The sequence below is a fragment of the Nipponia nippon genome, unplaced genomic scaffold, assembly GCF_047370975.1.
Source record: "Nipponia nippon isolate SJK-2023a ecotype South Korea unplaced genomic scaffold, ASM4737097v1 scaffold_11, whole genome shotgun sequence".
Taxonomy (NCBI): domain Eukaryota; kingdom Metazoa; phylum Chordata; class Aves; order Pelecaniformes; family Threskiornithidae; genus Nipponia; species Nipponia nippon.
The window spans coordinates 20,068,426-20,082,818 of NW_028262302.1; the positions used below are offsets into that span (position 1 = coordinate 20,068,426).

The following is a 14,393-nucleotide window of genomic DNA, read 5'->3' on the forward strand; positions in this document are numbered from 1 at the left end:
AAAATGCTTCATATTACAATTCACAAAACAAACATAAACCAGTATAACAATTTCCTTCTTAGACCACTCATACAGTGGATAATAAAACACCTGAAGCCTGCTTTTCAGTGGAACTGCCCACTTAAGAGGCTACTGTATTCTTGCAGGCCTCATTTTAAAAGCTAACAAATTTTACCACATTTGGGAAATTTTAACACCCAGATGTTTTATGAACTTGATATGCAGGTTATTTAAGTCTTGCTTATCCAGAAAAGCCAAATCAAGGGAGCAAACCTAACAGGAAAAGACAAAAGGGGCACAGCAGAGAAGACAGTTCCTTTGTTGTCCTTTGTAGACGGGGAAAATCAGCAGAACGAGACCTTAACTGGACTGTTACTTGTCCTAAGTGTCTATTGGATCAACTATTGCTCATTATACCTCTTTCTTGGTGGATAACCCTCTTCCACCTCTTGTCTGCCTGAGAGGGTAAGAGGAGTTAGTCGCATAATTTGAAGACAATTTGTAAACAGCCGTCTTCTCAGGACATCTCTACATGTAGAAGTTTCAGCTATTTAGGTGGCCCATTTAATTAAGTCACTTTAAAAATGACTGAAGTAAGCCAGCATAGCTGTATTTCCATTAGAGTCTGGGAGCCCTCTACAAGCACTTGGGTTTAAAACAATTCTATACTGACCAATGAATCAACCCAACTGAAACCTGCGTAGAAAGGGCACCAAATTTCCCCCATACAGGGGAAGGCTTAATGCAGAACCGCTGATGCAGCACAGCCAGGAGCGTGAACTCTCCTGACAGCTCAAAGAACAGCCGAGTGGCAGTGGCTGACAGAAGAGCATGGACCAACAGACAGAGTGTGACTAAATCAGGCAAACGCAGTGGTGAAGAGAGGCTTAACAAGAGGGAGGAGATTTATTCACAGGAAAAGAGCTGGCACTGACTCACTGAAAGGAAGGGAGGGACTAGGAAGGGTAGGCTGGGGGGAAGGAGGTGTCAGGAAGGGACAGAAGAATGGGACAGGGAAGGGTCAGCAGGCTCAGCCCTCAGCAAGCAGCTAGCCTTCGCCCCTTAACAGAACTGCTGCAACTATTGAGGGACTACACCTATTTTTCCCGAAAATCTATTGCTCATTTACCTGCTGATTTCTGTAATATTACATTTGCCATAAGGTTTTCCTTTACAGTGCAAGAGTAGGTATTCTAGGAATATGCCGCTTCCTATGGCATATTCTCAGTAGGTCCTTTCCTAATCTGTGAAGTACCCATTCACATTTGCATAATTTGTTCTGACAATGTACATCTCCTTTCATCAAAAATATCCTTTTTAAACAGATTTATCTTTTTTAGCACATTTTGTTTTACAATCTGAATCTGTGATTCCAAAGTACTTAGTTATAGTTTCACCAGTTACATAAATCCTGTTACAAACTGTAGGATGCAAAGCTCCTTAACGTATGCTTTCTGAATGAAAGAGAAAAAAGACCTTTTCATAATGGTTTTGTATACAGCTGTGAATGTCATAGTAGCACCGATCTCAGCTTTCATGTAGTCTTTAACTCGCCTTTATTGTAAACAAAAATCTGGCCAATAAATTCAGGGTAAGAACTAGGGCAGACTGTCTGGTAAACGAATACGCAGTAATGCTGAGAACAACAGATGCCTGGAAGGGACTGTCAGACTTGATTGCATTAAAATGGCTTAAGACAAAAAGAAAAAAGAACGAAGCTCCTACGCTCATGAAATAATTCTTCCTAATCTGGAAGGGCTTCAATGTAATTTTCCTAATGCCATTTAAAAAATTCTCTGCATTAGAGAACCATATTACTTACCTCTGCCCTTTTAAGCATTTCCCATTTATTTAGAATTTTCATCGCGTAAATGCGCTCTGTACACTTCATTTTAACAACCGCAACCTGAAATAATAAGATATCTTTATTTAACAAAAGCATAGTTAGAGAAATACAATATTTAAACAGCTTAATATTAACAAGTTATTAATAAGTCATCAGTGATCAGCTCACACACTGATAAATTACAGCTTGAGCCTTTGCTCCTTCTATATTCCTCCTACATTACTACCATGTAGTTGATGCACAGCACACCATGTGTGGTCAAGCGCTCATGATCAAGTACAGGGGGGATGATACAGGAGGAGTATGAAGCTTTTCATATGAAGATGCGTAGTAAAGCTGCATTGTTTGCCAAGAACAAGCGATGCTTGTACACCATGCCTTCAGCCAATGAGGCAACGTTTAAAAGGGCAGCCTGTGAAAACAAGGAAGGCTGCTGTCAATAGAAATACACTACATTTGACTAATTTGTTTTCACATTTCAGGTTTCAGAAACTTGAAAGATATTTGCAAATTAACATGCTTTTGTGTACTGTATGCAGATATTTAAAAAGAAGCAAAAACAGTATTCATGTACTTATTCATCATTTTGCTTGAAGCATTTTACTATGCATCCTGTGTATTAAGACTTGCTCAGACTGGTCTATTATGAACAGTAGCTGTGCACATAGCTGTCCAGTGGAAGAAAAACCAGAAGAATACAGAAACTTCAAGGCTTAGGAATGCAAAGACTTTATTTTGACCAAGACTTGTATTCTTCAAGACCAAAACTAATTCTTCTTGTAGTAAAGCCATCATTTCCACAAAATTCTTCCAGTTGGCAATGAAAAGCAGGCATCATGACTAAGACAGCAACATTTTCACAGGACTATACATGGACTGCTTGAATATTTCTGCTGCTGCTCAGCTTGTCTCTATTTCAGAAGTAGAAAACCGACCAGCTTTCATTGCTTTTAACAAACAGAGCTCTAAATAGCAGTGGGAAAAGTAACAGGAATCACATCAGCTCGCCTCTTCGGTTGCTTAAAAACTCTTATCTGTAAGGGATTCAAGAGCTGCAGCAACGCTAAGAAGACGCTAACTATAAAACAAGGGTGGAATAATGCGTCAAGCAGAGCAACACTATACAAAGTCAGAAGTCCTGAGGAGGCAAGAGGGAAATATAATACCTCCCTGCACCTTACCAGTAAAGAAGCTCCAGATGAGGAGCAGGGGGACGACTGCTCCTCCAGTAACACAAGAAAGGGATATTCACATTTAGACAAGACACCTGACTGCAGATGCATACCTAAGCCTCCCACCCCTCAGTGTGTGAAGCTCCACTCACCAGGTCACGTAACAGATGACCACCACCTAGTACACACCTGCACACAGAGTCATGTAATGGAAACATATCTTAAGAAAAGGACTAGCAGGTACCTATCACAGGGAAGACGTAGTAATCTGGCCCTAAACACAGCTGGGAAAGACACAGCACGAAGAAGCAGCTTCTGTAAGCTATGTAGAACATCCCCAGCTACATTACATCCCAGTGCCTCCTGGCCTACAAACACCTCCCGCAGCCACTGCTCATGCTGCGGGGGAAAGACGAAGAAGATGAGAACATCTCGTCTGAACACACGAGGTTCTTTGGGACATGTGAAACTGTTCAACACGGACCTTCAGTAATGGCCTAAAACATTTAGCTTTGTTCCTGTTCTCCTCATGGCCTTGCAGTTAAAAGCCATTGTAATAACCTCTCTGCATACACTTAATTGAATTATTTGCCTGATAGCACAGCTGAAGGCACACTGTAAGTCAAACTGCAGATTAAAAGCTTCGGGAAACTGCAAGATGCTGATGTTACCTGCTCTACACTTTAAACTCTGCTCCACACAGAACATGACGACTCAGGAAATACCCCCATCTCCACTGAAGGGACAGACCAAACTGAGCATGGTTACCTGCTGCAGACAAACAGAAGTTCTGGGGCACAAGCAATTTGCAAGCGTAGCTCTGCGAGCCCTGAAGTAGCAACCTTCAGATTTCATTACACCACGACACTAGAATTGCTCAGCCATTTAACTACAAATATAGTGCACAAATCAGAACCCAGATATGCATCTATCTAAGATGCATATCTTAAATATGCACTTTATCTAAGGCCATCACTGTCTGAAAGCACTGCAGGCTGACAGAAGTTTGAAGCGTGCTCAACTGCTGAGGAGTGATGCGAGCCTGGCATTGCGGAGGACACGTGCAGCCCAGGAGCTGTGCAAACCTTAGAACAGAAAGTGGTGAATGAGAACAGGCCTGGACAAAGGGGAAAAAAAAAAAAAAAGAAAAGAAAAAGAAAAAGGAAGCCAAATCTGTAGGACCTATTTAGCTATCTATATTACTGCTATTTATTTTCAACTGAAAGGACCGCTTAAAAAAGGCCCGATTTAAACTTTCTGGGGGAAGAGAATTGTCTTCTGTGGAAGAAAAAGTGGAATGAATAAAAGGAAAGTTGACTCATATTTTCACAATAAGGGGTTATCAAGTTATGGCACCAGTAACCACACTGCTGCTTTAGTTAAGGGGGACAGCAGGTCAGCTTCTTGTGCCAGCAGAAAAATTCATGTAACCATACAGCAAAATAGGTAATTCCCCAAGAATTTTATCTCTATAAGAAACGTGAGAGGTGCAGAAGATGCCTCACACAAGCAAGAGAACTTTGGCCTGACTGAACCCTGACTCCTCAACCCATTCTAATCATTAGTTTGTTGGGTTTTTTTTAAGAAAACAAACAAACAGAAATGTAAAAACCAAACCTCATTGATGCCCGCACTGAACCAGGGAATCACAAACTAAATTATCCCTTGATAAACTCAGTACTATTATAAGCAAGAATATTGTTGCAATACTGCGAAAAATCCTACGGCCTTTGTTCCATAAAACACTTCAGCGTTTCCTTGAGTTAGCTTTCTTTTACTTTCTTCATCAGGTGGCAGTATTTCTAAGTTTACATTCATCATATAATGCTTTGGCTGCTTCTGAGATACTGTGGTGTAGTTGTTTTTTCTTACTTTTGCATTAATTCCTCTTTCTCTGGCATACCTCAAATTCAATTACAATAACCACACTGGCCACTTTGCAAGATCAAACAGAAACCTCTTGTATTGCAATTGTGCAAACCATGCAAGATGTCAGGTTTTAAACATGAGGGCTTCTATACTACACACCAATCCACCACATCTACTAATGTAAGAAAAAACACTCGGTGTTCAGAGATATTCCAAAGGATGCAGATTTGTACACTGCTGCAAATGACTACTTTAAGAACAAAAGCATTGCTTCTGTCTTCAAAGTTTAAAAGTCTACTGGCTGAACAGTAGTTATATACAGACTGCAAAAGACCAGGATTTAATTTTGATGCTCACTCTTCATTTCCAAGGCTATTACAACTTACACTGTAATAGAAGTTTAAAAAAAAAAAGTATGCTAAGGATAATGAAAGGAAAAAAGGCACAAGCAGAGGTATAATAACCTAAAATATTCCAGGCCTGGAAGAGATAACAGCTATGATAGGCATACAAAACTGTGAATATTGCGGAGAAGATGAACAGAGAAAAATTATTTGCTGTTTCTCATAACACAGAAATTGAAAAGCATCAAATAAAATAAAAAGGTAGCGAGATCAAGGAAGTATTACTGTCACACAACAGTTTTGGAACTCAGCCACAGGCTGCTGTGGACACCTAAGTATTCGGAAAGTATTTAAGTACATGCTTAATACCCAAGTAACACACGTAGCAGAACTCTCAGAGACTACTGACCACTGAGTTACAGCTGTGGTTTGGGAGTCCCTGAACCCTCAGCCACTGGAAGCTGGGAGGGTTCAGCTCTGCTCTGGCCTTGGAGTTTTCCTACACCTCTCTCCCTGGCCAAAGAAATGCGATGTGGGCTAACTAATCCACGCACCTTTGACCCAGAACAACTACCTTTGATACCTGCGTCAAATTAAGAAAATTAAAACTAGGTTTTAATACCTAGATTCTCCTGGAAGGAAGAATCCAGGGTTCCGAATACTCAACAATCACAGAGTGGTTTGGTAGAGAGATTTAGGTGATTCTGTTTTACCAAGTCTTAAAACACTGACAAGGAAAAATTCCAGATGAAGGGGTTCCGCCGCCACTGCAGCCCCCTTCCAGGCAAGCCCCTATGGGTCGAAGCTGTCGCCAGCTGGTTCGATTACTCTCACTGTGACTCATCATGCTCAAGATTCACGGCAACAGGGACACTGCAATACAGATCAAGTATGTTTCCTCAAGGACCTCAGAAAGCCTAACGAATCCTCATGCCTACGCTTCAACCAACTTAAGACATATTTATGTCAAAAAAACTGGGGTTAAAGCATAAATGAGTGCCCGCTGTGGTAACTACACGCCACAACACCCTATCAGATTTGTATTACTTCTGACATCCATTTTCTTCCAGTACTTTTTGCCTCAAAGTTCTGTTTCATTTCTACTGCAGTAAAATAAAAATGGAACCAATATAGCTAAAACAACATTTTTAGACTTTGGCAAGAGCTAGTATTTTGCTTCTTGAATTGTTTTACAGAAGTATTTTGCTGCATTTTCATCTTCAAAAGCCACTTGATATTGACATTTAGGGTTGCAGTGTGCAAAGCCAGCCTAGGCCAAGTTCCACCTTTCCTCGGGCCCTGATGAAATCTGCAGGGCGGGAATCTGCAGGGCGGGAATCTGAGCCAAATCAGCCTCTACAAACAGGACAGAACTTCCCACCACTGTACTTTGCCCTTTGAGTGACATGATCAACATCAGTAAGCAGTATCAAGTTACAAATTTTCTTTTATGTAAATGATAAGCATGGCTTAAGAAAGTGCAGAAATCATTTAAATGCAAGACTAGATTTCCAGAAAACAATTAAGATAGTTAACAAAAAGACTTTCTACTGAAAAGTTTATAAATTCTTTGGTGTTCAACTTCTTGGAAACCATGCTGGCATTAGTTTCGAAGCAAAGATAAAAAAAAGCCATCTAACACACTATTCATGCCTGTGGCACGTTTAACTTTCAGGTAAAACTTATCCTCAAGGACTGGACTTTCCAGGACAAGGTGAAACTCAAAAAAGTTCTCAGCTGAAAAGAAGAACAGCACCCACGTATAGGTGATAATCCTCGTGCAATCAGCTCATAAGGACGGGTAGTTAAGAAAAAGGCAAACACTGGAATTCATAGGCAGATACACACGAACAGGGAGGGGTAAACATTACTGCCTTGTAGAAATACAAGCTCACTGGAAACTCTACACACAGCCGCACCCCAGAGAAATAAACTTTATCTGGAGCAGGTGTGAAGGAGGACTATTGAGGTGATCAAGGAACTAAAGAGCCTCTCCTACTACCCTGGGAACAGAAAAAGATTTGCTTGTTCAAAACAAAACAAAAGTCAAAAAGTGGATATGATTGCTACCTGCAGATAAAATTGGAAGGAAGGACATCAGTAATAAGGATGATAAAAGATCTGCTTAGGCTAATGGGCAATGAAATTACATGGATAAAATCGTGTAAAATTACCATGAATTAACCTTCGGCAGGAACTTGGAATGGCTTTAGACATTTGAGCAGAGATTTTAGACAAGCCTTTCAACTGGGAGAAGAGACAAAATGTCATTTCAGATGTAAACAATTTATCCGTAATGTCTTATTACCAGATTCATAATTGAATATTACAGTCATTTCCCTCAGTTAAAGCTTGTATATGCCACTTTTACTCTACTGTTTCTGCCTCTCACTATTGATGCCTTGGACGCTAGCTACTGAAAAAACACTGCAGGAACTGCTTTATCCTCACGATACTCTTGGATATGAAAAGTCTTTGATATATATAGCTCATTAGTTAACAGTTTTAATATTGCATGTTTGAGAAAAACTGGTCTGGACTGCTCTATCAGTTTTTTTATGTCTATTTTACATTTTTTTATGTCTATTTTAATGAACGTTGCTCATTCAAAATGAGGAACCAGAGCGTCTTTTGGTAGGGTTCATATGCCATGGTGCACATTTCCAAAGCAAAATCATTTTTTGAACACACAGTGTGGATCTTTGTGTCATCCAAATAAGAAATGACTTACAAGTGCCGGCCAGAAAGGTTCTGCAAAAGAAGAATAAAGGCCCCGAGTAACACCTAAGCTCTTCCTCAGCAATCGGGGGGATTGCAGAGACAAACGGCTGGTCTCGCAGCGGCACGACCATGAACTGTGTCTCTCCAGCTCCTTGCAACCTGCCTGTCACCATAGTAACTTGGAGCTGCCATACAGACAGGGAGCTGGGGAGGACTAAGATAGCAACCAGCCCTTTTGAAGCATTTTGCAAAACAAAGCAGCTTCTTTCTTCGTCCATTTCCACAGCAGAAAATAGCTTGCTTTGATATTTTTTTTCGTGAAGAGCAGACTGTGGAAAAGTAAAGCTAATTAAATATTTCTTCCTCATCGTGTTCTGAACGCTTTGCCTCTTTGAATAGCTGGATGAAAAGTGTCATACATTGTGTGCCATACTTAAGAACTGTGTTCATCTACAGCGTAGGAAGGCACAGTCCCTGCTAGGTGCCTAATACCCATCACCAAAGCTTCTGAATAGGTGAGACAGCCTTAACTGCAGTCTGCAGGCTCACTGTGCCCCAGGTTAATTTCTAGAAGTACATAAAACCGTAAAACTCGGTACCCTATGGCTGCAATTACAAGGCAGACAAAGCACAAACAGCTCTGCATCGCATTGCCAAGCATGACGGTCTGCAGGAAGCTTAGGTCTTGCGTATCCACTTTGAGACCCACTGCACCCTTAGCCAGTATATCTCTCATTAGGAACCACATAATTTATCAGAAACCCATGGTACACAGGGGATCAGTCTTGTTCTCTCAACCACTATTTATTTTCTTCTGGAAACAGATTTTTACATCTGTTGATTCCAGCTAAGACTCTGACTAAGCATCCTGAGTTGAGGTGACACGTCCTATTACTAAACACTACACAGATCAAGTCTGTACACAACAGCATTTATATGAAAAGGTATTTCTAATCCATCCAGAGCAATAATACTTAGGTGGGGCACATTAAGAGTTTTAGTTATTTTTGTGCTAAGCAAGACCAAGCAGTTCCACCCTTCCGCTGCAACCACAGTAAGCGTTGCTCATTCAAGAAATCCTTGCTAACAAACAAGGGAAGGAAAACAATTGTTTCAGTCCCATGCTGCCAAATTTCCAGGAGGTGTCAGCCACATTATACAATCCAAGTTCTCAAACAACGTACATCTTGACACAGTTCTTCCTTCAACAACTGCTCTTCATTAAAATGCATTAATCTACAGCAGTGTGCCTCTATGGTCCTTTGCACAAAATGAGGAAAAGTGATCTTAAAGACTTACAAGTATATTACTAAGAGGTCAGACAAGGCTTGCAAAGGAGCAAGTGCAAGTATTTAGAGCCAGACAGTCCCCACACACAGGATCCTCCTCCCATCCCTGTCACCATACCATAGCACTAGTACTCCCAGTTCCCTTGGCATGCAGAGGCAAACACCAAGCACACAGAAGGCGCTTCGTAGGCTGGCATAAGTTTCTCAGGTAGGCACAATCCCACCAAGCACAGGTTCTCAGGACAGTATTTCCTTTCAAATAATGGTCCACAGTGTTTCTAGACGGAAGGAGTAGTCAGGTACATGCAAACCTCAAGCCACAGGTGGGTTTGGGTTTTTTGTTTTGATGTGGTTTTTTAAAGGTCTAAAAGCTGGAGGAGTTTTCTATTCTGTGCTCATATTCTTTAAAGCTTCTCCTAAAGAATGTGTATTTTCACTAGTTAATAAAAAACTTCACCCTACACAACATACTCATTCTTGTCTACAAAGACAGACTTCTACATTAATTTTATTAATAGAAACCTGAATTAAGATTACAGAAAACCATTTTAGTTCTGATTTCAGGGGGCTTTTTAATTATTATTAGTTTTATTCCTCATGGAGGTTGCCCCTCTGCACATGAGCTATCTGCCTAGATGACCCGCAAAACAGAAAGACTGAAAGTAACATTGGGGCACTCCCGAAAATGTTCCACCCAGCTGGGTATACGCCCAGGTGAATACACCCTAGGAGATGGGGAAGAGCCACAAGTAGTTTATCTTCTTACAGCTAGCATTTCAATTTATATGCTATTTTAACTGTCACGCACTCAAAGAAAATGTCAAACTTTTCTTCATAACTATGAAACTTCTGAAAAAATTACATTATGTTCTCAAGCCAGTGACTCCAGGAGTCAGATCCTTCAATGTTGTCATAAAGGACATTCAGTTTACCCTGCATGCAAAGTGGCCGGCTTAGTTTATGAGAAAAGAAGAACTGCATGTTTTGGCAGATGGCTAGAGAAGAAATCTCTAGGTTCTGGGGTAGGCTATTTCTGTCCTAGCATAATAATGAGAACTTTAAGAAACAGTTTTTTCTCTTTCTTTCTCAGATCTCCTGTGCTATAGGAACTTTCACTCAGGTGGTTTTGGATTACCAGTTGGGTTTTGTTCTTATATTGCTGGAAAAAGTGTAAAGAACTAGGTTGAGTTCTGCTGGTTTGAAAAGGAGAAAGAAAGAAAAAGGCACTGATATGCCAGTACAAATATGTACTGGTGATTATATCAACCTGCCTTAAATTAGATACTGATTTTGCAGTTGCGTTCACAGGGACAAGCTCACATGTGGTGTCAGTCTTCTCTCCAGTCAAAAGACCATGTTTTCTTCGCTTATATGTTGTGTAGCAAACATTGCCCACTGATCCTAACTAATACCTTAAACAAAATAAAGGCACAATATTAATTATCTTTCTTCAAAGCTACTGATTTATGCAAAAGTTCTTTGGTACGACTAAAGCCCCTGGCATTCTCCAAAAACTGCAAAGTAGCCAAACTGAGAAGAATGGAATGTAGTTTTCAACCTTTTTGAAGTCTGGCTTGTTTAGCTGTTCAGTGTTTAAACTACTTAATTCTAATAGGAATATGTTTAGTTTGATTCTAAGTAATTTCTTTATGCATGTTAACAAATATTTTATAGGTATTTTTACAATTTATTTCTAGCAGATAGTTGTGGGTTTTTTTGTTAAACAAGAACTAATGAATAACCTTAAAACCACTAGAAACCTATCGAGTAATTTCTAACATAGTTCCTATACGTATGAACATACTATGGAAAAATTACTTATAGCTCCCCTACTCAGTTTTTTTGAAGTGTTGCTTTATACAAGTCAGATGCCACAAGTCCCTCAAGAAACTAGATTTTATTTTCTCATTATGGAATGCCAACTTTTAAATAATTACTATTTTATAATGCCTATAATATTTGGCAGTTATAGCAGTGTAGTATACACAAAGATCAAAGGATTCATTCACAAGCAAAAAGCATGAAATATTCTCTGGCAAGTGGGATTAAAGTATAATGAACTCAAAATCAATGATTCCTGCATAATTTAAACTGATCAAAAAGTTTCAAGCTGCTACAACTATAAACTAAAACTTTTATAATTAAAAGATGAACAAGACAACGTGATATTGACAGATAACTAACACCACTGACTTTGTGAGCACTCACAGCTCTAACAGAAGGATGAAATTAAGATACTTTCTCAATTCATTTCTGTGAAATTTCATTTCCACTGGGGGTGTGTGGGACATATGAATTGCTTTAGTTAAGTTTCATGCTTTTTCAAGTGAAAGTTGTTGATTCAGGCACTCCAAACATTATTAATACAAGTTTCCACCCAGAATTTGTATCTTCTATACACCTTAAGACTCTCGATCCAAAGCTAAGAAAGGTCATCCTAAACCCCCTAGCAAGTATAAACTAAAGTCTCTTGAAGTTCATATAAATACTTCATCTGCTGCGGTACTGAGATTTCCAGTTGGTCGATTCCTTAAGTGAAGAAGAGCATCTTTTTTGAAAAAGAACAGAGCACATACTATGGAAAACAGCCCTCCCTGTGTGAAGGCATTCCCAACACTGACTCCATCTGCAAGTCGCTATAAAGGGTTCCCTTGACCTGAAACCATTTTTGATAGCTATAGCATTCACAAGTCTAGTTCTGAAAAGATCCAGAAACCACTTTTAATCCCACCAAAAGACAAACTGCCAAAACACTTATCTAAAATTCTTTAGATATCAGTGGTCACAGCCACTATAGCAAGTAATTTGGCACAGCAAGACCAGAACAACAGATGAAAGTAGCCTGTGCTGAGCCTTCCCATCTATACTGTATGCGGTTCAGGACTTTTGCTTCAGACTGTATGTAGCCTGGTCTCCTGGACCAAACATGCTTTGAAGCTGTTAGGAGAGTCAAACCCAGTGAGTGATTCTTATGTACTGCTTGGGGCCAGAAGCACAGTTGGTGCACACCTGGAATGGAGGTTCTGGTTTAGTTTCCTCCAAAAGAAATCTAGCTCACGCATAGCAAAATCATTCTGCAATAAGTGGGGGCACTCTCTTCAAAACTGTGCTACTGCTTTGAATCAAAACCCTAACAGAGAGGTAGAGAGTTACCTACCACTGTCTGGTTCTCTAGGCCTTTCATCTACTTGTAAACCTCTCTGCTCATACCTCTCTTCTGGACTTAATTTGTAGCTTTCGGCCCTTCCTTAGACTTCCCGAATTTTTTTCCCATTTCTGCTTTTTCCTGCCAAACACTTTGCAGTAACTTTTCTCTCTAAAAGCCATATCCAAATAATACACGCCAGCTAAAAACAAACACTCAAGTGAAATGACCAACTGATTTTCATGCAGTACTTCCACTACCATAAGGTAACACATCCTTTTTTGTAACAAATGTTGCAACTCATCAAGTTCAACATCCACTAGAAAGTGAACTTCTGTCTTACAGGTCAAGATGTTACTATTTATCTGGACATTTTACTTAAAATGCTCAAGTTTCCTTCAGCAGCTATGCTCACGATGATTACACATGAACTACATGTTACCTCATCACATCATTAGATGATGGTACAGATGAAGAGATGTTCTTGAAACACTAATTTCTGTCTTAGGTGCCCACTTTTCTCAAAAGCAGTCTCTGAAGTAGCTTAAAATTATGTGGATATGAAGCTATTACTTCACCCGCTACCACTGTGGGTAGGGTACTACCCACTACTATGCACTGCATATGCACATGGAAACCTCATCGCTGACCCTAGGTCGAGTAGGACCCTGGCATTTTTCTAGCTTAGTTTCTTGTCCGTCTGCAATACCTCTGTCCCACAATCAAATCCTATGTGAAAGAGTTTGACGTGTCCAGGGCACACCATGCTTAGAAGGAAAGCCCTGCGTGGCATGCAGTCCTGCTGTCGGTGGAGACAACAGGAGATGAAGATAAGGAATCCTAGCCTTAGCCACCGGCAGCAGAAATTGTAACCAAGTGCTAATGAGCTGAAGTGAGCTTTTGACTTCAGCATGGCACTAGTTAAAAGAAGCTTCCTGAAAGAAATCTAAGCGTTTTTTTACTTCTAGAAATTCTCTAGTTAATAACCTCTTTTGCTGACAGCTATGGGTTTAGTTACACATACTTAAACGTTGAAAGAGTTGTCTTTGAGGTTCTCCAGAAGTCTCAGGTATCCTACTGGAGGGGACATGCTCATGAATGCTTTTGCCAGTGGCAAGCCCTATCAGACTTGATGAGACCTTCATCAAGCATATTAAGAAATAAAGCTTCAGTCCAGGGTCCCAGGACTGGCGAGTCCTCAAAACACAAGGCGTTCCTATCATCCCAGCATGATTCAACTTGCTGTCCAAAAAACAGATCCAGCAGCCTTTGATCTTCAAAGATGACAGGGAACAGCCTTTGAGGCAGCCAAATGCGTCTTTCTGCATTACCAGATTGCTACAGAGACAGGCAGATGGGTGGAGCAGCCTCCGCGTTCCTACCATAGAAGCAGCCCAGTTCTGTGTTAAATTATAGCAGCACAGAAGAGTACATATGGCAAGTGGGAGAAGAGGTCCCAAATTCAGCTGTGCAGCTGCTAGGTGGGACCACCCTGTTCATACACACATCGAAGAGACACTTGTTTTGCTACATTGAAGTCAGAATGAGCCAGTCACAGAAATGGCAGAACCCGACACTAAACACCCTGCTTCAAACGGACCTTTCACTAGTACCTAGCTATGTCTCACATTGGGAAATATTTTAACACGTCTGTGTGAATCTTGTCTTTAGGACAAATACAGATCAACTGTAGCGAGAAATCAGATGCACAAACGATGAAAGTTACATTACTACAACTGAGAGTAAAAATCTCTTACCTCACCAAATGCACCTCTTCCAATCACTTTTATAATTTCAAAGTCATCTCGATGGAGTTGCATTTCCTTTACCAATTTTGTAAATGGTCTTGCTGTTTAAGAAAAAAAAAAATTATGAAGAGAAATATTGTAAACCAAAATAATCCATAATCCAGAGGTCAAAAGTACTCGTTGCATACAAAGTGCAATAGTAGTTTTTCAACTACTATTACAAGTACAGAAGGAAAAAATATTAATTACATTATTTAAT

The 14,393-nt window shown here is 40.1% G+C and overlaps 1 protein-coding gene across 13 annotated transcripts in view; it reads right to left on the reverse strand.

Annotated features, from left to right (window-relative positions):
• CDC42BPB (CDC42 binding protein kinase beta) overlaps positions 1–14,393 on the reverse strand; it is a 97,622-nt gene that overhangs the window by 53,200 nt on the left and 30,029 nt on the right. For 11 of the 13 annotated variants that reach the window (XR_015702343.1, XM_087747770.1, XM_087747781.1 and 8 more), the window contains exons 2-3: positions 14,144–14,235; positions 1,823–1,906 (exon numbers count right to left, since the gene is read on the reverse strand). Coding sequence is in view for 12 of the 13 variants with exons in the window: in XM_087747770.1 (XP_087603896.1) it covers positions 1,823–1,906; positions 14,144–14,235 (176 nt within the window). In the remaining variant the exon portion in view is untranslated. Of the gene's footprint in view, positions 1–1,822; positions 1,907–2,072; positions 2,259–14,143; positions 14,236–14,393 lie in introns of those variants that run through there. The other 2 variants (XM_087747779.1, XM_087747780.1) reach the window with 2 other exon arrangements.